The following is a 22,089-nucleotide window of genomic DNA, read 5'->3' as shown; positions in this document are numbered from 1 at the left end:
ACTGACAGCTTTTACAGCAATAGCTCTGCTCAGACAGCTGCCTCATGCCGTCTGGAAGAGGCACAGAGAGGTGAAGTTAATACTGCTGCAGCTTTCTCTGAATTTTTGTGTTGCTCTTCTACCTAGCAAAGTCATGCACGGTCCTCCAAGGTTTAACTTCTATGCTTTGACTGCCTTAAACTCAAATCCCCATGTCCCTGAAGTACAGCAAAGACACAAGGAAATGCTTAGGGGAACAGGAGAGGGGAGGGAAGAGCTGCAGAAATAAACTCTAGGCTCAGATATGTAATCCTCACCCAGAAGGAATTGCATAAGTCTCTCAGTGGTGGAAGGTGCAGCATGGACTGTGCTGTCCATGCTATCTAACCACATAGCTGTCTAACCACATAGCTACAACTACACAAGGAATTGCTCCATTCTTCATGCTGATAAATTCCCCACGTGTGTGGCCCAGACCCATTAGCAATTTCTTCAGAAATTCCTGGGCCCTGACCAGCCAGGTACCACTGCTGACTGGCAGTTTGGATGAGGTCACATTGTTTGAATGTTTGAAGCTGACTCTTCCGTCCTATGCACATTCAACCTACAGGTCTAGAAACCATCAGAGATGGTACGAGATCTAAATCAGTGAAATAGTCCTTTAGGAAATACTGCAATGGAACATTAACATATCTGGAAATAGCTATGAATGCAATGAAGCTGAACAATAACAGAAAAATGCAAAAATTTTCTTCAGTGAAAGCTTCTTCAAGCGTAATGGAGGCTGCAGAGTTTGCTAAGATGTGAGCAAAATAAAAACCAAATTGATTTTTGAGGGCATAACTTACTTTTTCTGTGCTCATACTAAACTTGCTACTAAACTACAGCTGTAAGACTTCATTTTCTGGGACATGTTCATATAAAAGAAGAAAAAAAAAAGCATACAACTAAAGACCAGAGAGGGACAGGAAGGGGCAGGAACACCCTGAAATAAGGTTAAAACAATCTTACCTGTCTCACTTACAGGCATAGAAAAAAATTTGGTGAAATTAAAACCAAGGCTAGCCTCTGAGCTCTACAGATAGAGCATGGGGAGATAAATTCCCCTTTATGCCCAAACCAATCTGAACTTACTGATTGAAAAGCTAAAAAAAAAGGAGGTTAAAGGTGCATTATATTTTTGTTGGAGTTACACATAAGGAAGGACTGAGGAGGAAGCGGTGAGACCTCTGGCTTACACAACTGAGAAGGGTGCCCTTTGCCACAGCCACAAGATAATTGCCTATTATTGTAGTAATTAAGCAAGAGCTGTAAACATCCAAACACTATGTCATGGGCAGCACAGCTGTGGGCTGTGACTAACGTCACTCTGTGTTTGCCCTGGAGAAGTGAAGAGGGGTGTCAGCAGGCCTGGCTGGGGAACCTCTCTGGGTCCCCTTGCTTCAGCTAGGATCAGGAGGCAGCAGGATGTATGAGCCTGCAGATGCTTAGAGACCTTGAAAAGATACAGACAGGGAAAGGAAACATGCCATCTACATTGCCAACAAGAAGTTGAACAAATTAATTTCAATGGGCTTGAGCAAGCCATTGAGTTATAAACAAACTCTGGATTAAGTCATGCCAAAAGCCTGCTGGCCATATGAGCCATAATAGAAATTGATCTGCTTTATCTGCCCTTCCAGGGGCTTGACCCTTGCCACTAGCTCAGACCAGCAGAGGAATAACCGGCACGTGCAAAAGGAAAGTGCCAGGAGTGAGAGATGGATGAGGATTGAATATCAGCCTTGGGGGCGGGCACAATTCCTTACCACAGGACGCAAGTCCAAGAGCCCACTGAAGCCCTCACTGATCTACAGTATTAGCACAGCAGCTTCCTAAGCATTGTGCTTTTCTCCCCTGCTTCTCTTCATTAGTGATGGAAAAGCTTGTTTTTCCCAGATAGCTTTTGCCATCATTGCTGTCCCACATGGAGAAAGTTCCCAACAATAGACTGAAAAATGTGAAAATGGATGATGGACCTGCCAGTGTAGATGGACCACTGGGCAGAGGAAGTGCTCAGCACATCCTGCTCCACAGTTACCCCACAGCTTTCTGTTTGCCAGAGTTATCCAAGGACAATGCTCTGATCCATTTCTATGTAAGCAAGTCACCCCCAACAACTGATGAGGACTGAGTGTGAGCACCAGCTGGCAAAGTGCAAACAGCTCTGAATTAAGCTGCTGTAATTGCGAATAGTTTTCAGAGCTCAAAACCTGCAAAAATCCACAGGTCTGATAGAACATGTGCAACCTTCGGGAGCAAGGGGCAATATGTAGAGCAATGCTTTCTGCCTCTGACACTGCTTTTGCATCAGGGCACTTGCTAATATAGCACACCATCTGGAGAGTCTTAAAAATGAAAAAGAAGGGGGATCCTAAGTGAACCTTGGTACAACTTTCACGAGACATGAATGCAGAATTCAAATTAAAATAAAGCTTTTCTAAAAACTATGTGACATAGAAATGATCAATGATTCAGTCAAGAAACCAAATGTGATTCCTTAAAACTTCAAGCAAAAACAGAAAGCCAATTTAAAAAGAAATTATTCTAATCTGAAATAGAAAAAAAAGGGACATGTGTTAAGACGGTCTGATGGACTCACCCACTAAAAAAGCCTCAGAGATTCACAGTGTTCTGGAGACATCAGATAACATCAGTTGCTCACAGTGTTGTCCCTGGCTTTAAGAGCATCGCGGGAAAAAGAACTGAGCCTCTCCAGATGGTATTTCACTGCCTTACTCATTTCTCCTTGCCTCATTCCACAGCACACCTTCCAGGAGCAAGTGCACCAGAGGTCCTATATGGACAATTATCCTCTTCCCTGGCTGCTCCTAACTCATTTCTTTAACACAGCTCATTTTGTTCATTGTGGAAAACAGCAGTATGTGACTGTGTACCTTAAAAGCTGTGGGGGAAATTTTTGCTTTACTTAAAACCAGGAGAATTTTAGCTGTGATTTCAGGAAGGCCAAAATTGCATTTCAATTTTTTTCTGCACCTGGACAAACTGTGTTGGTATAGCTATTGCACCTAAACCATCTGTTTCCTATGGGAACGTATTTGGTATCTTGATGTAGACCTTCCTTCTTGAATTTCGACCATCAATAAAACATGCATTTATTTATACAGTTTCGAGCTTCCTAGAGGTCTGCCTTGGTTCCCCTGCTCAGGCCAAGCTGCATGGCTCAAGCTTGCAGAGACGCCTTCCTCCAGATGTTTGAAATCTTGAAAGGCACTTAATGAATGATACATTATTAATATTCCCTTACAACATCAGAAGACAGTAATTAACTCTTTGAAGATACATTCCAAACACTGCTTTATAACTTCCAGTCCTCAGAGGCAGCTATGTAATCTCATTATGATTTTAATAGAATATCTTCTATGAAAATATGATTTTAAAGAATATTTTCCCAGAATAATTGTTTTCCCTGTTTGGAAAAAAAAAAAAAAGTTCAGAGTGTTTTTTCTGCCTTGTAGTATGTATTAGTGACACTAGATGTGCCATAAAGATTTCAGAGCACGAAACATGATATGCTGCAATACTTTGCAATTACAGATTAAAAGTCACTTCACCGCCCAGGGCAGGAGAGATGACTGCAGGTTGAAAAGCAGGCAGGCATGCTCACTTTATGGTCTCATAAATGCAGTGTGATGGCTGAGCTATCTAACACAAAAAAAGACAACAAAAATCCAGAGCTGATAATAGCATGTTGAGCAGATGCTTTAAGTAGGTCATTCAACATGTCAGGCCTCTAAATATTATTTGGGAGTGAGAAAAGATTATTTTCCCACTTTGCTGAGGCTTTCTCTTCCCTGTCATGTGGAACTAACCTTTTGTACTCAGTACTATTATTAATTTATTAACCTTCTGAACGTCTAAATTGCTTTGCAGTCTATGGACCATATTTAAGTGCTGGGTGAGGGACAGTGCAGAAAAATCACATGTGTGTGTGCACCTACGTACATGTACATGTATTCTGAAGAGCAGACCTGAGGAAGAACAATTCTGTCAATTATTTTTGACAGTGAGAGCAGCCATTTTCTTGAATACAGAACTGCAAGTAGGGTATTCTTGTCTAATTAAATGTCAAACGTTACGAGGGATAACTACTCGGGAAAAGTGCTAAATATATTTCTACTGAAATCACTTAAAGGAGAGAATAATTTTCTTTCCATTTATATTACATGACTCCAGCACAAACTGCTGCAGTACAGTACAGCTCTTGTCAGCCCAGTCTCCCTGCCTGAACAACTGCTTTCTGTTTGCTTGATGAAACTCTTCTGAAAAGCACTACTTTTCATAATAGATGAACTCAACACCAAACTCTTCTGTGCCCTGAAGGAAATCACTTTCAGCAGATACAGGTTTTGAAACAATACCCTGAATAAAACAATACCCTGAATAATTTTATGTAACAGGATTTAGATTGTGTTCTTGGTGTTGAAAGTAGCATGAATCTATGAATCTGTGAATCTATTTAGAAATAATACACAGAGTTTCTGCAAAGCAGGCTCTGGCTCAGTACTAGAGCTGCAATACTTCTTATTGTATCTTACTGCAATACTACAAGTAAGACTCCTCCCAAAATAGTTCTTGAGTAAAACTGTAGGAGACATCATAGGTGGGTTTATCTGAGTACCCATGTTAGTGATCATGGAGTCTTTCAAAAGTCAGCAGAAAAGGGATGGTTTTCCCACCCCAGACTGGGCAGTGAAGAGGGGCCAAGTGATTGCTTTCTGGAAAAAACATTCTTCATGTGTTATGCAGGTGACAGGTGACTGCCTTGGACATCATCACCCAACTTTTTGTGAAATGAAATCCACTGTGCATGTACCACATGGGAATGACCTTTCTTTCACTCTCCATCCATTCTCATATAACACCCACACATGCCCCTGACTAACATTTCCTTTCATTCCACAAAATCTAACATTTCTTTAGAAGTGCTGCTCCTATTTGCTTTGAGTCACTACCCCCATGGCAAAGTCCATATACATAACACTGAGCTAGACAGCAGGTATCTGTACTGAGGACCTGAACTCCATGAGAGTTTCCACCTGGGTGGACTGCTTAAACCAGGAACCTGAAGGGGAAATAATTCTCCTTAAAAAAGGTGCATGAGAGAGAGGAAAATCCATAAAAATCCAGCCAGGAGGCTATTCCCCAATATGCATCCACAGACTATAGAGTTGAACTCCAGCACATTGCCCTGTTGGGAGAAGGTATGTGCATGTTTTTGCTGTACACAGCCTTGCCAAAGCTATCAGGGGGAGGGGAGCCCCAGGAGGCTAGCTAAAGTGATAGGTTCTATGTTTTCAGAAGCAAAGAATACATTTTGGCACAATACATGTGGCATTATCTTGTCCCATGAAATCACCATCAGCAATGCCTGAGCAGAATTGCCATCTTGGGTCTGTAGTTTATGGCACATAAAAGGTAGGTGGAGATGGCAAAGCTGGGGACACTGAAGTCAAGGCTTGGAGGACATCTTATTAACAAAGAAATGATAAGCTAGAAACCACAAACCAGCTTTGAAGCCCCAAAGCCCTTCTTCAGGTCTGAAGCAGAATTAACCTTCAAGTCAGAGGTAAGATGACAAGCTGGAACCAAACCTCATTATAATTCAGCTCTTTTAAGCTCCAGCACAGATCCCCTTACATCTGCTTTTTGCCATGGTTATTTTGTGCCACACTTTATACATTAATGAGCACAAGAAATCCACTAAAAATTGAAAGGAGTATTTGTAAGATGTTCTCATGCCTAGAGAGAAACTAGACTCAGAAAAGTAAAATTCTAGTTGGTCTGAACTCCTCTTTCTGCAGCAGTTGAAATTGCCTTGTGAAACACTGAGGTAGCCTTACTACTGTACTGAGGTACATTATCAGGTAAGATGCTCAAGGTACAGCTGCAGAAAAATGCCTTTCAGCAGCTAGAGGATCACAGCTAATGCTCAATAATCTATAAATCATTGTTATAATATTTCTCTATGCAAATGAAATTTATATAACCCTCATCGATCTTAAATAAAAAAAATCATAAAGATCGAATTTTGCAGCTGCAATGTGAATTAAAGAACCCCTTAACCTGTTTTAAAGATATGTCCTTACAGCTAATTCATTTTTAGATGGAGTGTTCTTTGAAAGGATTAATGGATAGTGAGCATTGCTGATTGATTATAAAATGAGCAGGAGGGTTTAAGGAGTGAGCTTTGAATGTAAAATTGCTACCAAGCTTTATTAACCTTGCCATATTAAAATTTTAAAATATGCAAGTGAGAGAAGCAGGTATTAATACAATATTTTGGCTGAGTACATTCCATTTATTTAACTTAAATAAATTTCTCTTAGTTGGTCTATGCCATGCAGATCCATCAGACTGTCCTCTGGCCTGTACTGTAGCAAGTGAGACACTAAACCCCACCTCTGAGGAATCCAGAATCTGTATTCTATCAGACTATAAAATAAAACTTCATACATCATGCAATGGGTAAAAAAAGCCAAAACCCCAGAACTGTGAAGAAAAGGAAACGTAATCCATGTATTAGCCTGCTAGGAGTGCTTCTCAGAGCTGCAAATCTACAGGTAATTTTTATAGAGCCATCATTAACAAACAGCGACAACATTTACTGAAAGGCCAGTTAATCTGCAACGACCTGAAAACATTGAGAGTAAATTAGGTGTTGTTAAACACTGCAAGCAGTCTTCAAAAGTGTGCAATGTCTTGGAGAGAGAAAGGGGAAAACAAAAGCTGTTGCCTTACCCGTTTCCTCAAATTGCAGGTGAGAGTGAGATTCCTTGAGAATGAGTTTGCAAAAGCCGTATAAAAGTCCAACACTTTAAGCAAGGCTTCTCGTTTAATAATATGTAAATCGCAGTATGTCAGAGCCCGTACATTGGCACACGCATGGGCCAGACTGGTTTCTTTCCAGAAGATATCACCAAACACATCGCCTTTACCTGAAAATCAGCAGGACAAATTTGTTAAAAGGTAATGCTTATGCAGTGTTTATCAGCACACAAATGATTTCTTCCCAAACTGTCTTATGCCTCCAATCATTCTAAAATAAGCTCCCAACTGTGAAAACTAATAAAGATAAATGTTTTAAAAGTATCCAAGGTACTTGGGTATCCTCACAGTAATCCCAGGTTTTTACGGTACTTATATATTGCTCTGTGAAGTGTCACAACACATAAAAGCCAGATTGTAAAGGTCTTCTTGTAGCTGAAAATGCAGGCAATGGATTTTTCAAAGGCTCCTGAATATAATAAGTACGTAACTGATGTTCAGGTGATAATTATTTCTGAGGGTCTCCTCCTAAATGACTTAGGAGCCCTGCTCTTTCCAAAAGCCTGTGACATCAGGGTTCCCACGTCACCATGGCTTTGCAGTATGATGCAGGAGCCAGTTTCCAGAGCCCAAGGATCTCATTTTAAATTTTTGAATTAAACATTTTTAATTCAGAGTGAGCTGCAACACTCCTGAAAAACCCATCACAAACCTCCCTGAGACTTTCGACCTCTAAATAATCAGCTCTACATCCTAAACATATCCAGACCGCTAGTTCTAAACCCAAACATATCCACTTAAGTAGAGGCTTACACTTTAGTCTGTATTTCAATGTTTGCTAAGACAGGGTTTGACACCTTAGACACCTGCACATACAAATAATTTCAACCAGATGTGAAAATCACACCTGAGGCTATTTCTGCTTTGGTAGGCAGTGAAGCAGAACAGCTGATGCGTATTTTGAGGATTTAAGACTAGCTGTAGTCCCATCCCACAGACAGAACTCCAAGGGATGGAAGTGCATGAAATATGTTCAAACATACCCCAGTTTCCTTTCATCTGCAAGGAATCCACATAGACAGCCACACTAGACACTGGATCAGGACAAGTTGGGAAGATCAGGATATCAGGTTGAAAATCATACTCCTGACCTAACCATAACACCAGCATGGCTGCAGACTGGAGTTATGCTTTCAGGTTGCGATGCTACGGTTGCTCTGAGGAGAAGTAGGGGCAGCAACAGAAAGCACATTGAAGCATCCAAAAGCTGCCTTTTGCTCCCCAGCTGCTTAACAGCCATGGGCTGAGCAAGAGCCATAGTAAACCGTTTGTGGCCAACATCTCAAATCTGGAAGCAGAAGCCATGGTACAAAGGTTTTGGTTTGTTTTTTTGCTTTGTTTTGTTTTATTTGTGTTTTATACCTCAATGTTATCCAAGCTCTTTATTTTAGCACATATTAAAAAGAAACTAGAATCAGTCAGTCAGTGGTGGTATTGATATTGATTTCAGGTACCTGAAGCAGCCTCTTGGTCATTTGGGGATAAAAAAGAATGTAATATATTTTAGTATTTCCTCTTTTAAGAACATGCAACATTTCACTCAACTCTATTTTGGGAACACAGACCAGAGTAATAATTTACCCAACCTTATTACTTTTGGGGGTCACATATATTTCTCTATTTCCGTTTCTGTTTAGGTATTGTACCCAGTAGAGGATATCTCACATTCCTCATGCAGAGTAAAATAAAAAATGTAAGTCTTTAACTTAATTTCCTTGACTTTATTTTCTAACAGCAGTCTATATAGCAGAATCATCTCTTACAAAGGTTATAACTGCATTCTCGTTGGACGGCTTTAAATTCTACATGTTTTGATATAATTAAAATTAACTACTATACATACTACAGCTGGTATAATTTTTAAAGCAAGCTGTTTTGAAATACTCTCATCACAGAGCATTTCTCAGTCACATAACATTTATCCAATGTACTGTTTTGAAATTACCCATTGCAGTTAATTGTCCTTGTCTATACCCACAGTTCAAAACCTGGTTTACAGACATACTCAGCACAGTTACATAATTTATAGGAAATAGACTATTTCTGAAATGCACAAAATTGCTTAATGGATTTGCTCTCTGAGGTGGACACAGAACAGAATTGAGTCTCACTTTCAGTGGCTGCAGAGTGCAGTTAAAAAGACACAATTCAATAGGAGGGACTATTACAATTTTCCCACTGAAATGTCAGCAAAATACTTGTTTTCTTCTCAAATTTATGGTAATACATAGTTAATCTAAGCCAAGAAGTTGAAAGCAGTGCATATTTGCTCAGAAACTCTGCATGATGGTACATTACGGTATGTGTACCCACACCAGAGATAAATGAAATCACCATTCATACACTTGAGAAGATCTTCTCATTGCCTTCAGTGAGGCAGGCAACTGCACTGGGTCTCTCAGAAAGGCTGGGACATGATGAACTGAACCTATTCACTCCTCCATGAGCCATCAGTTGATGGATTTGAATGCTGAAACCATAAGCTCCTCTTACATTGTGGTTTATTCTCTTCAGAAAGCAGAATGTCTTGGAAGTGTTTAAGGGTTCTTGAATCTGACATTTTTCACACACACTTCCAAGTCTTATTTCCCTCTTATAAATATACCAAGAAATGTACCGAAAGAAAACAAAGCCAACCAGATTCTCCAAAACACATCTTTTTCTCATAAATACAGAGATTAATGTGCTATACTTTGTCCCTATTAACTGTAGTTCACTGAGTAGAGAGTGGTAATTATTCATTCAAGTACAATTTTACACAGCACAAAGAAATGAAAAGAAAAAAAACAACCAACTTTCAGAGTTGCAACTGAAAATTTAACTGGTAGGTCTGAAATACCAGCTACTCAGAGGCATGCATACGTTGTGCCCTACCACAACATATACACACCTTCAGGATAAGCCCAGTGCTGGGCTGGGAATACAGGGGTGCTTGGGGCTGATGTGGCCTGCAGATTTTTCAAAGCCTTTCTCTAGAGATTTCTTGAGGCCTCAGCATATTACCTCCCAAATCTGCACTGTTCTGAGTTCTGAGCAGTCTTAATACTCCACCTGAATGGAGGTGAAGCTACGGGAAGTCCTCCTGCTCCTGCTCTCACCGTGATCAGAGCATCGCTGCAAAAAAGAACGCTGAATTGGAGTGGGAACTGCTTGCATACCTTTTGCACTTGGTATGAGGAAAGGGAAGGGGAGGATTTGGATACTGCTACATTAAAGCTGGTAGGAACATGGGTGTAGGGATTTGGGAATGAAAGAACCACAGAAACCAGGAGGACATGTGGAAGGTGTTGGTGACAGGCATAATTTTTGCTAAAATAACTACACTGGCATCATCCTAGGTATGGACAAAAATTTGCTGGTGTATTATGTCCATATGACTGTACATAATGTATACATAATATGTACATAATATGCACATATGTGTACATAATGTACATAATATGTAACTATATAATAGATATTTCTATACACTATTCTTTTATGGTACGATAACTCTCCCATACAAAAGTGGGTGGAAGGGTGCTCTCCACAGCCTTGCACCGTACACTGACTTGCCAATTTGTGAGACAGCAGCTCACACAGGGACCGTTCAGGCAGAAAAAATCTGAAGGGCCTTATGAAACTCCTCAGGACCTTGCAAAGGGAATGAAAAATTTCTTGCATTTAGAAAGGAAAGACTTATTGAACAGTGTCTCAGAACCCTTGCATATCTATGCAAAAGAAAAAATTAGCCTTCTCCAGATGAGAAATACTTTAGTAGACACGAGAAGTTGATGGGGCCTTTGGAAGAAAATTTGGGAAGGCAATGAAACAATAAATTTCTGGTGGAAAAGAAGCAATGAAGAAAAATACATAAAAGGCACCAAGACTTCTTAAGGTGGTAAGGTGTTTTTCTGTGCTGTGCAGTCATATGCCAGCAAAGGTGCTTTGCATTATTTAACACAGGGCAACCTTCCCCATCTGTGCCTAGAAACGCAAAAGAAATGTACCTTTCTTCCAGCATTCAGGACTGCTGCAAGAAGACGAAATGGTATATATACATATTCTGCCTCATCTCCCCCAGTTTTAGCGCAAGTGTCCTAGTACTTCATCTTTTTCTGGAAGCCCAGAATATCTCCAATTTGATTTTATACAGAAATAATTTTTTATTCTTCCTAACATATTTGAAAGCTTGACCAGTCTCACAATCTTCAAATCTTATACAGCAAATCAAACTGCCTCAAATTGTTAGTCTGAGTTAAAAGAAATACATCATATGATTTTTAAATAATTTTCCTTTTCTGTCACTGCCAAGACTTCTGAGTCCCTCTGTTTGGCAGTGAAGTGTGCAGGTCTAATTCAAAAACTTTTCAGTTCAGTGAAAGGAATCTTTCTGACATTGAAGGCTGCAGATCACATCTCTAACACACCAGCTGGCACTAAATTAAGACTGATGCTTCTTATTATAGTTAACTAGCATGCAGATAGAGACAAAAATATTTTAAATTTGCAAAATAATGCGAAAAATTGAACTTTCCCTTCAACTCTGTCAGTAAGAACTAATAATGCTTTAAACAAGCATGCGTAGGACTAAATGTTATGTGGTACTACGTATGCCAACTTAGACCTGCAAGATACTACTTATTGCAAGGCACATGCTCAAGAACTGTATAGCACAGAGCACCACATCACATTGGTTCTCAGATCAGTAATTCTTCAAATATTTTGCAAAATACTTTGAGATTCAACACTCAAAAAACCATCATGTGTCACATTAATTTTTGCAATGCTGATAGCTGAAAAAAAAAATCTCCAAACCCCAACCCTTTCCTTTATGAATCATTTTACTTTTAGGCATTTTAGAGCTTTAATTCATTGGAACAAAAGGGACTTTTTCCATAAATGAAATAGGAACAAGCTGTTCCATAAATTGCTACTGGGTGCACATTATTAATCTGAGGAAACTCTCACAACTAGTCTGCCTTGGTTTACATCACATGAAAAATAATGTTCAGTGTAAATATCAAGAGCTGATATGACACAGGGGAAAATTCTGCTCCCTTCATTCCACCTGAGAAGAAACCCAAGCTCCAACTAAACTAATTAAAGTCGCAGAATTAATTACTAATACTATGAGATGTAATTGCATTGACAGGCAGTTTTTTATGTCAGAGAGTGCATCACAGTGGGTCATACTTGTCCTGCACAAAGTACATGACTGGCTGTATAGCACCAAGGAAATTCAAAGTGTTGATGCCTGCATCCCAGACACCAAATTACAACTATTGAACACCTACATCTCCTGCTCACCTAAATGGATGTTCTTACTTGCTCAGCCTCTAAAGAACTTTCCTCTGTGTGATTTGATAGGAGACTTAATCTTTTGACCTCCAAACACATGTACGATTAAGAGTAGAAAAAGACTCATCCCAGTTTTCAGCTGTCATACCAAATTCACGCCACTTGCACTCTTGCTTTCCTTAACTCCTCTGATACTGCATAATATCCCCTTCCCAGACCTTTAAGAAGTGAAACTCTGGCTTGCGAAGACAAAAAAAACAACAAACAACAGGTTGCTCTGGGAGTATATACAGAACATGCTGAGAATTAACATGCATAAAGGCAAATACAACTTAATAGAATAGATACAGGATCAAGACCCTGAGTGTGGCTGAAAATGAGCTATTAAATATACATTCACTCTGGCTTGACTATCAAAATTGAATTAATTCAGACTCCACTAAGATTTCACTGCTCGATATATTTTTATCGCTATGCAGTCTGAGCAATATTTTTGATCAATTCCTACAATCAACATTTGAATGTGGTGGGTCATTATTTTTCTGCTGGCAAAATGACTTCTTTAAATCTTCTTAATCAATCTGCCTGGTTTAAATTACAGTACAACTTACGCAGTCAGCTGTGCAAAATAATGGGAGCTGGAAAGCAGCTTCCAGAGACACTTGGTTGGCATTGCCACTTACACAAAACTCCTTGCCAGGAGCAAATTCAGGTTAATTGCAGCAGGGTGAACTGTTAGGTGCCCTCTGCTAGCAGATGCCTCATTTTGTTAGCCTGGGGGGTGTAAAACCTCTGGTCTTTCCTGAGACTTCTCTGCTGGTAACACCTCCCCCAGGCAGAGCAGTGGCAGCTATATTGTTTACTCCTGCTTGAGATGGTGGAAAATTACTGATGTGTCTTCTTAGGGTCACCTTACTTGCTAGGAAATTTTTGATAATTAGAGACAAGACTGTTTGCCCTTCTCCATTATCCTGGCAACTGCAGATGAGTTATTTTAAAATGACTGGGTCTTGTTTTCTCCAGATAAGCAGCGCCCCATCACACCAGCTCTGCAGGTGGTGCACTCTCTGCTACAGCAGCAGTCAGTACCTGCAAAAGGTGGAGATTGTCCTTGAGAGATGGAGATAACTAATGAGGGAAATGTAATGGAGCACCTGGGTATCTCCATTAATGAGACATATAAACTGCAGAGCAGTTGGATTCATTCTCTCAATGTACTGATTTCTGTAATGCTGATAACTACAGCAGCTGGGCATTTAATTATGCTCCAGTAAGAACAAAAACAAACCAGGAGAGAATAAAACCTCACAGTGCTGCAAGTTGCTCTGTCAACCACTGGGTTTCACCTGCTTTTGAAACACCAAAGCTGGGGCCACTGAGCCAGGAAGACTGCTGCTGAACAAAAGGATGGCTGTCTCCACAGCAGAGCTGCAGAAAGCACATGGATGGGATGCCGAGTCTCCTGAGCACACTGTCTCAGCAGGCAGGGAGGCTGGATGCCCCAACTCGCCATGGCTGTTACAGAACATAATGTGATACGGCAAGATGAACAAGGGGGAAAAGCAGCAGCACTATGGAATGTTTTATGCTGGGACCTGAGGGAAGACAAAACCCTGCACTCTGGACAGAAGCACGAATGTAAGTGATGGAAGATGCACATTCCTAACACATGTCGGTGTGCCTATCTGATTCACTTTCTGAGGATGTTCCACTTCTAAGAATATACCAATATATTGGCAGGTGAGCAGGATTAACAAGAAAAAAAAACAACCAAAAAACGGACACACCTTCTCCCCTTCTCCTTCTCTCTCTCTTTAAGCAAGGCAAATAATACTACCATATTAAACAACATTACACTATTATTTCCTCTGCAAGGAGCAGAGGCTGGCAGACAGCATGTCCTGCTGTGTTCCAGGTCCCATAGTGGAAACTGATGAGGACAAGTTTCCAAAGAATATTCATTGCATTTACTCTCTGGGTTACTGCTGAAGGATGGAGAAGATAGGCAGACTGGTAGTACAACCCTGTAAGTTGTCTTTCCCTAGGAAACCCAGTGTGACAGCAGATGCTTGGAGTATTCAAAGCAAGCTACAGAGGTTTTCACATTAGGCAGATGTTTTAAAATCTGATCTCCCCCTTAGGCAGATTCATTGTGCTTGAACTTCTCAAGGCAGAACAGATTGATAAAAATCATGTTTATCACTGTTCTGCAGTCACTATTTCAGGTGCCACAGCTGGCGCTGTAGATATCTGTTGTGGTTTCAGTCCAAACGGTAACTCAGAACGACACAGCCATTTGCTCACCCCTTCCATCCCCTCCGCCTCTGGGTGGGATGGGGAGGAGAATCAAAATAATGTAAACCCCATGGGTTGAGATAAGAACAGTCCAGTAATTAAGGTACCATACAAAACCACTACTGCTAAGGGAAATAACAAGGGGAGAGAATATAAAACAAAAAACTGAAAAGAAAAAAAAATCCAAACAGTTCTCCTGGATTCCTGGCTTCTTATGCCCCTACTCACTGACAGAGCATGAGAGACAGAAGTCCTTGATCAGGGTAAGCACTACTTAGCAACAACTAAAACATCTGTGTGTTATCAGCATTGTTCTCAGACTAAAGCCGAAACACAGCACTGCACCAGCTACGAGGAAGGAGAAAAATAACTGTTACAGCTGAACCCGGGACAATATCATTGCAACTACATGTGGGAGAGATTTCCTTTCATAAGTGAATTTTCAGCATACAACATCTCATAATTACTCAGGTCACTATTCCGCTAAATAATTTCTCAGAGCATTAAAGCACTCTTCAGTGTGCTCCAGGACTAGAGGAAGCGGATTATTTTAAATTACATTTACACATTGTGCCAGTCCCTGTAGTACACAATGAACATAGCTCTGAGTCATGGGACTGCTTGCCAGCAGCCATGGCAGAATTGAAGGCACTTCTGGTAATTAGGGTAATTCACTTTAACTAGAAATGGTTAAAAGTCTCTCCAGGCAAATGGACAATAACCTAAATGCTAGATTTACCATATCTACAAGGTAGAAAAAAAGGGTTTACTATTATTCCAAACAAACAATATTCATTAGTAAAGGCAACAAAGTTTTGCATGTAATCCATTTAGTGATTGCTTCTATTCAGAAAATTACGTATTTATTGTTTGTAATACCCAAAAAAAACATTTATTTGTTTAAATGCTGCTACTTAGTCTTAAAGCTTTTGATTTTTAAAGCACTGTAAGCAAATACATCATCACTGAAACTAATAATAAACATGAAACAGTCCAGTGACCTAAAATACAAGGAATTTTTTTACTTTGGAAATTCCATATTTAGGAGCTTTCATCATAATAACTCTGCAACTGAGTAAGGAAACAGATTAATTCTTTCCTTAAATCTCTCTTCTTAAAAGCTTTAGTATACTCTAGAATACAGAAAGCTGCAGCAGGTATTTCAAAAGAGCATGGATGTGCATTTTCCTGAGTTCATACTCTCCAGCTGGGAGGACCTGGGTTATGCCCTTGGGGAATACCCCCATTCAGTCTCACCCACACATCTGCACACTGCCTAGTTCCACCCAAGTGCAGGACACATACACAGGCTTGTACAGCAACACATCGGGAATCTTCCTTGGCTACACACTTGTCCTAATTTCTCCTTTTCTCCCCCTTGTTGCCAGCTGGGAAGGAGCTGAAGCCTTGATTCATGACCAGTAGTGACTCTCCATGTCCACTCTCTTCCCACATGCCAGGGCAACTCCAAGTGTAACTTTCATCTCACAGCTGTCATCCCCACGAGATACAAGAGGGTCCCATGGAGCCCTCTGGAGCCACCCTTACAGGGAAGAAGTACAGAGCTTCAGTGGGGTGTAAGAAGTTCCCTAGGACAATGTCACCACTGGATTTGCTCTCAGGGAGCCACAGCTCCAGTTTAAGAGAAAGCAAATAGCTACTATTCAACTGGAGACGAGTTCTAGAAGTGGTTCTACTTTAAACAGGCAAGTCAGACTCAGAGTGGTTTTTAGGCAGAGCTACCATTTCTTCATCTACACTGTTCTGCCTCTGATGATGACTCCTGCCTCAGCACTAGCGCTGATCATTCAGTCCCACCATCTGCTACACCTTTCCCAATTCCTTACAAGCTAGGGAGGAGTCTGCATGAAGCCTTTCCCCACCCACTGCTGGCAAACCAGACACCACAGTGAGGTGACAGGGTGATCAACTTGGACCTTCCCCACTCCTGAAACTTCTCATGCCTGTTGCTGGGTAGACTATGCAAAGAGATAGGTGCATCGCTATCTCTTTGCATAGTTAGATGAGGCTGATTTTCTCTAAGGCCAGTTCACTATAAGTGACAGTTTTGCTTCCCTGTAGAGACTGTTTCCATCTGTTATTCTGGGCCAGTATATAGACAAATTAAAATGCCAGTGTGAAGGTTAAAGTGGAAATCCTCCCAAGAGACTAATATAAAACAATCTGCATTTTCTCTACTGGGCTATTTAAAAGATGTCAAGCACATAGATGCCATTCTCTTCTGCTCTGAGACACTTTGTGACCAGTGAGCCATGCTGGGCAGAAAGAGCATTCCCAATGGCATAAAAGATGAAGGGCCTTCTTCTACAGCAGTATCTCTGGAGACAAAACATCTCCATCTTATGACAAACACTAGCCTCCTAACAGTCTCAGTTGATGTTAGGCAAAACTAGTTAATATTCAAAGCTGAGCAGAAGGCAAATTTATCCAACCCTCTAGAATTTCAGTGGAGATCACTGTACCTAAAATAGCCACCACCTCGTCGTCCTGGATGACTTCTAGGGATCCTGAGACCACAAAGCAAAGAGCATCAACACTTTCCCCAGCGTGATAGATGAGGTCTCCCGGGGCGCAATGGATCGTCTGAAACTCCACAGCCAGGGCTCGCAGGCAGCCGTCGCTAGCCAGCCGGAAGGCAGGATGCTCATTAAAAACTTTCCGGTTTAGGTGCACACATATATCTGCTCTCATGTCCTTTGGGCAAATTGAGAGAACCTGAATGAAAGAAAGATGAAAAATAATCAGCTGGGAATATGACACATGGCCAGTGTATGCTTTACAAAACAACTTAACAGACGGATCTTAAGATCCTCCCAAGCAATCTTAAGATCCATCCATCCAATTATTTCATAAAGCTCCTGGCAGGAGTTTTATCTTGAATTGGGGTAGTCTTTTTCTACCATCTACTGCTTTCACTGCAGCCGAAAGAGTGATGTGGAAGAAGGGACTATGCTGTTACACTGTTCTCATTCCTAACAGTTTTTACACTTGTTTTCCAGAATTGCAGGTGGAACAACTATGTTCTGTTTGGGATATCCCTCCAGATACTCTGGCTATTCACCTGCTGCTACTCTCAATCCCTGCAGGAGCACAGAATGGACACTCAGAGCTTAAGGAGCTTGAAGACATAGAAAGACAGACCATTCACAATAGAAAACATATTTTGCTCACATCCAGAAAACCTAGTCTTCAAAAGTCTTAGTGTAGATGACCACTTACCGACATGTATCCAAACACACCTAGGGTTTAGTTTCAGTGCCATATAGATGTATACTAAGTAACCTGCCCTGGAGAGTTTAAAGACTGGAAAATCCAAAGAGTTTGAGATTAGAGCAAACAGAAAGTATTATGAAACCTTATGATACATAAAGGTGAATGAAAAACTGTCCTGTGAATATGAAGATAATCTTCATATCAGATCAATTTAATAAGACCTTCAATTAATTTCTTAGTTTAAATAGTTTTCCCCATTGAAATAGTACCACAAACACACCTGAAGAAAAAAAGTGAAAATCTGTGGGTCTTCTTAGGTTTGTAAACTGTATGTTAAATATTTGCACATCCTCCTATACACACTAGCATCCTTATAACCCTAAAATGGTATGGTAGGTAATTGAACTGAGAAATATATAAAACTTTTTAAAGTTTTCCTAGGATAAATAATAGAGAAGAGCATGAGATAAAGAGCACTTCAGAAGTCTAATATAAAGACTGCAAATCAATACTACTGATTAATTTCTCTTTGTATGGAATTAAACTAGCAGCTAGCTCTACAGAGAGTGCAAGAGAGGGACATTGGGTCAATGTGTTGACGACCATTGAATATTAGCAAACAGAGGGAGACTTTGGTAAACCTGACTAAGCTTTGAGGCAAATGGTCATGTTAATATAAAGCCACAATTTTAATTTCTGTTTAATTCAGAAGAGGTACATGATTGTAAAGTATTATTAAAGGTCCTAAAACATAGAATGGGAAAATAGTAAACAATTTCTAGTTTACTAATAACATTTAGTCCCTTTCTTATTTCAATAGGTCAAAGTTGCTCTGCAAAGATATGAATGCAAAAAAGTGAAGAAGTTATTCTAGCCTCTGTACTATGACAGTCCAAGGCTAGAAGGAGCTACTCTAACCATCTGCATTAGCCTCTTGCACTCATAGTTTTCATAACAATCCCAGACTACCTTTTAAAATTATAACCTAGAAGGCCTTGATTTAATGTTTTCAAATGATATAAGGTAGTTGTTCCTATGGACAACTACTTGTTGACAACTACTAGTTATTGACAACTACTAGTTGTTCCAATGGAGAGCTACTCTCTCGTTTAAAATGTGCTGTTTCTGAACTAATTTTTTTTTCCTCATTTTTCAGCCAACAGCCAGGAGAACTCATCACGTCACTAAGATAAAATACTTGCAATCACTGGAAATATCTTCCATGTGTAGGTGTTTATAGAATATAACCATGTCATCTCTTGATCTCATCTCAAATAAACAAGAGAGATAATGGTTCTTGTGCCGAACACTATGAAGCACAGTATCTCTTTGGAAACTTCCCCATAGCATTAGGTTTCCTCACTTACAACCACCTTCCCAGATAATTAGATTTTATTTGATTTAACAGACAGTAAGTCAGTTTGGCTTAATGCTAATTTTCCAAAACAAAACATTGTACAGAACACATTAAAATACCCTCCATAAGTTAGTTTTATCATAAAAAACTAATAAACATATTTGACAAGACATTCTCTAATAAACCATTTTTTGCATTAGTAATGTCTTGTCTGCATCATTGTTGGCATATGCTGTATCACCTTTCCATAGTTATATTAAGGGTAAATGTCAGCTTTCCAAACGTATACTTACTCCAGTCATTCCATTTATCATGAGAAATAGGGCACACCTTAGTTTTCCAGTAAAATAAAAAAAAAAACAACAAAAATACTTTTGAGAGTGATTGATTCACCTCATCCCTGCTTCTGGATCAAACAGAAAGCATGTCTTTATTACAATAAACATCAACATGACAACTTTCTTCTTCTCAATAGTAATTTAATGAAAATTCTGCCTTTTTTTTATTTGGTATCATGATTGATGATTTTTTAACGTTTTATCTGCTCTTGGGCCTAAATTATGGTTATAAGTTTTTTTATGTCCCTTTAATACTTTCAGTAATGTAAATGCCTTTGACTTAAGGCCATGAGTTATAAATTCTCAAACACTACTCTTAAGAAAAATGTGTGTGTTCATACCAAACACTCCTCTTAAGAAAAATGTGTGTTTGCACATGACTGATTTCTAGATTTTACCCTTTAAGCTTTCAAACTGCAGCAAGACAAAATTATTAAATGATTGCATAGGTTGTTACTACAATATTCTGAGATGTTTCAGGAGCCTTTGTTTTTTTGGAATGTAAATTAACTGTGTCCCTAAAGAATAAAAGCCACTTGGAGACAAAGCAGCATAGTGTTTCTTCACAAATACAGAGTTAAATACAGAATATTAAAAGAAAGCACTCAAAGCATTACTCTGTATAAACACAACAGACCTATCTATCATCACACACTTCATACACTGTAATATGAAGAGACAGAAGAAATTCCATTCCACAGAAAAAGCCAATCTTAGAAAGCATAATTTAGGAATTTTCTGATGTCATGATAAAAGTGATTCTCCTAATGACGTATTTCTGTATGGAAATATCACTTATCAACTAGTAGTACAGCAGTAAACAAGTAATGATGCAAGAGTTAGCTAGGAACAAACATTCTTTATTTCAGTTTTCTTGTCTGCTACACTGCAAATACTGAGAACAGAGAATGAAACAGATGACAACTAAAAGAAACAATATTGAAAGATTAGGCAGAGGAACTTTGCTAAAGATAAATGTAGATATACATAGGGAGAAAAAAAAAGCAAAGATAAAAATATCTTAATATTCAGCTATTTGTTTTCCATATGGTCCAAGCACGGGACATCATAAGCTACAACCTGACTTTGCAGCACTTCTTTTTGTGTTTACAAATACCGATGTCATGAATTCAGAAGGAGTCTTACAGATGCCACCAACTTCTCTATTAGTTGTACTGTAAAAAGGGGTTGTTGGTGACACATTACAATATGCAGCAATTTTCCTGCTCCCAAAGAAGATGCATAATGTGATACAGGATCACACAGAAGCATGTGGAAGCTAATGATAAGTAGCCCAAAGATTTTAAAAGCAGAAAATGAGAAAATCAGCACTTCAAATTCGTGTAAACATTTTTCTGAAAATGATCCCTTACTAATAATAGAAGACGCTGACATTGTAAAATGCTCTTACTGAGATCTCAGCATTTTTAAGGTAGAGCACAACTAAAAAGATACAAACTAGTGGCAACATAGTTGTATGTGAGTCCATTTGCACACACACTGGTGTAAAAGAAAAATTCAGTTTAAGGTACGGGATACCCTGTAATACTTAATCTATTGTTTCAGTGTTAAGGAAATGCCTCCAACTTCATGTTACTAGAACCAAAGTTCAGATGGGACTTTTTTTGTAGCCTGTATATTCTTTCAGCAGTGCATCAAACCCCACCAAGAAGAATTTCTGAAGAGTAAATTTCCTTAGAGACTTCAAGAAACCTATCTTTTATAAGCGAAGTAGGTTATTAAGATTGCTGACTGCAATGCTTTACTAACATGGTTTTGGAGCACATGGCTTAAAGCAGACAGTCTGCAGGGACCAGATGCCTTTGCCGCTAAAGTAGTTGCTTTGCAATAAATCTGTAGCCACAGACTTTGCAGTCAGCTTTTCCATATGTATCCAAGCAGCATGAAAGAACAGAACCTGTCATGTTTCAATGCAAAATCAGAGGAGAAAGTTAAATTCTACCCAGAGGAGAATCTTTGCTGGCTATATTAACTGTATTTCTACCAGAAAAGGAGCAAGGTTCCATGCCACGTGTATCTGGGAAGACCTGAACCACTACCAAACTGAGAGAGGAGATAGTAAAGCACAGAATAACATTTATCTCTTCCCTTCTCTGCAGAGAAAATTAAGCCTCCTCAAAGTTGGTGTAGGACAATTGCTGAGCTCTGCCATCATCACCTGGAATCTGACTGATACAAATCCCAACACAACACTACCCAAGGCAGAGATTCAACACTGCTGCCATCTCTAGAGCACCTTATGGCATACATAAAATGCTGGTGGTGAGAAAAGCTTGTAGCTGCTGCTAGAAACTCAGAAAGTCAGTTACCAGCTCACAGGGAATTGGCACAAAACATCTCACTATCTTTTCAGCTGGAGATCTGTAAGGGGGGAATAAAATTCTCAAGGAGGTTCAATCTGACTTTTTTCATCTCCCATCCATTTCCTCAGCATGCTCAGGCAGTTTAAGATAAGCCTCTTGAACAACTCAAAGAACCCTACGGGGAGCAGAGATTATAAAGAACTCAAAGTAAAGCAAATGAATCGAAACAAAAACTGTACAGATTAAGAGTGTGTCCAAACAATATCTGTTAGGAGGATTTTAAGTTTTTTTTAAAAACCTTCCCCGGCTGGAAAACACTACAGAATCGCTTAGCAAATGTTACAGAACCTGTTAAGACTTGTTAACAGAAAGGGCAGAGGCCAGTGAATCATGA

At 39.6% G+C, this 22,089-nt stretch overlaps 1 protein-coding gene across 1 annotated transcript in view; it reads right to left on the bottom strand.

Annotated features, from left to right (window-relative positions):
- Positions 1–22,089, bottom strand: part of KCNH5 (potassium voltage-gated channel subfamily H member 5) — a 159,186-nt gene that overhangs the window by 25,295 nt on the left and 111,802 nt on the right. The window contains exons 9-10 of the mRNA XM_061464210.1: positions 16,926–17,178; positions 6,781–6,977 (exon numbers count right to left, since the gene is read on the bottom strand). Coding sequence (XP_061320194.1) covers positions 6,781–6,977; positions 16,926–17,178 — 450 coding nt within the window. The remainder of the gene's footprint in view (positions 1–6,780; positions 6,978–16,925; positions 17,179–22,089) is intronic.

This window comes from Pezoporus flaviventris, unplaced genomic scaffold (assembly GCF_033815535.1).
Source record: "Pezoporus flaviventris isolate CSIRO_AGI_PZ_B2104156 unplaced genomic scaffold, CSIRO_AGI_Pfla_v1 ptg000036l, whole genome shotgun sequence".
Classification (NCBI taxonomy): Eukaryota; Metazoa; Chordata; class Aves; order Psittaciformes; family Psittacidae; genus Pezoporus; species Pezoporus flaviventris.
Note: the sequence above shows the minus strand (reverse complement) of the source record. Positions and strands in the feature narration are given on the sequence as shown.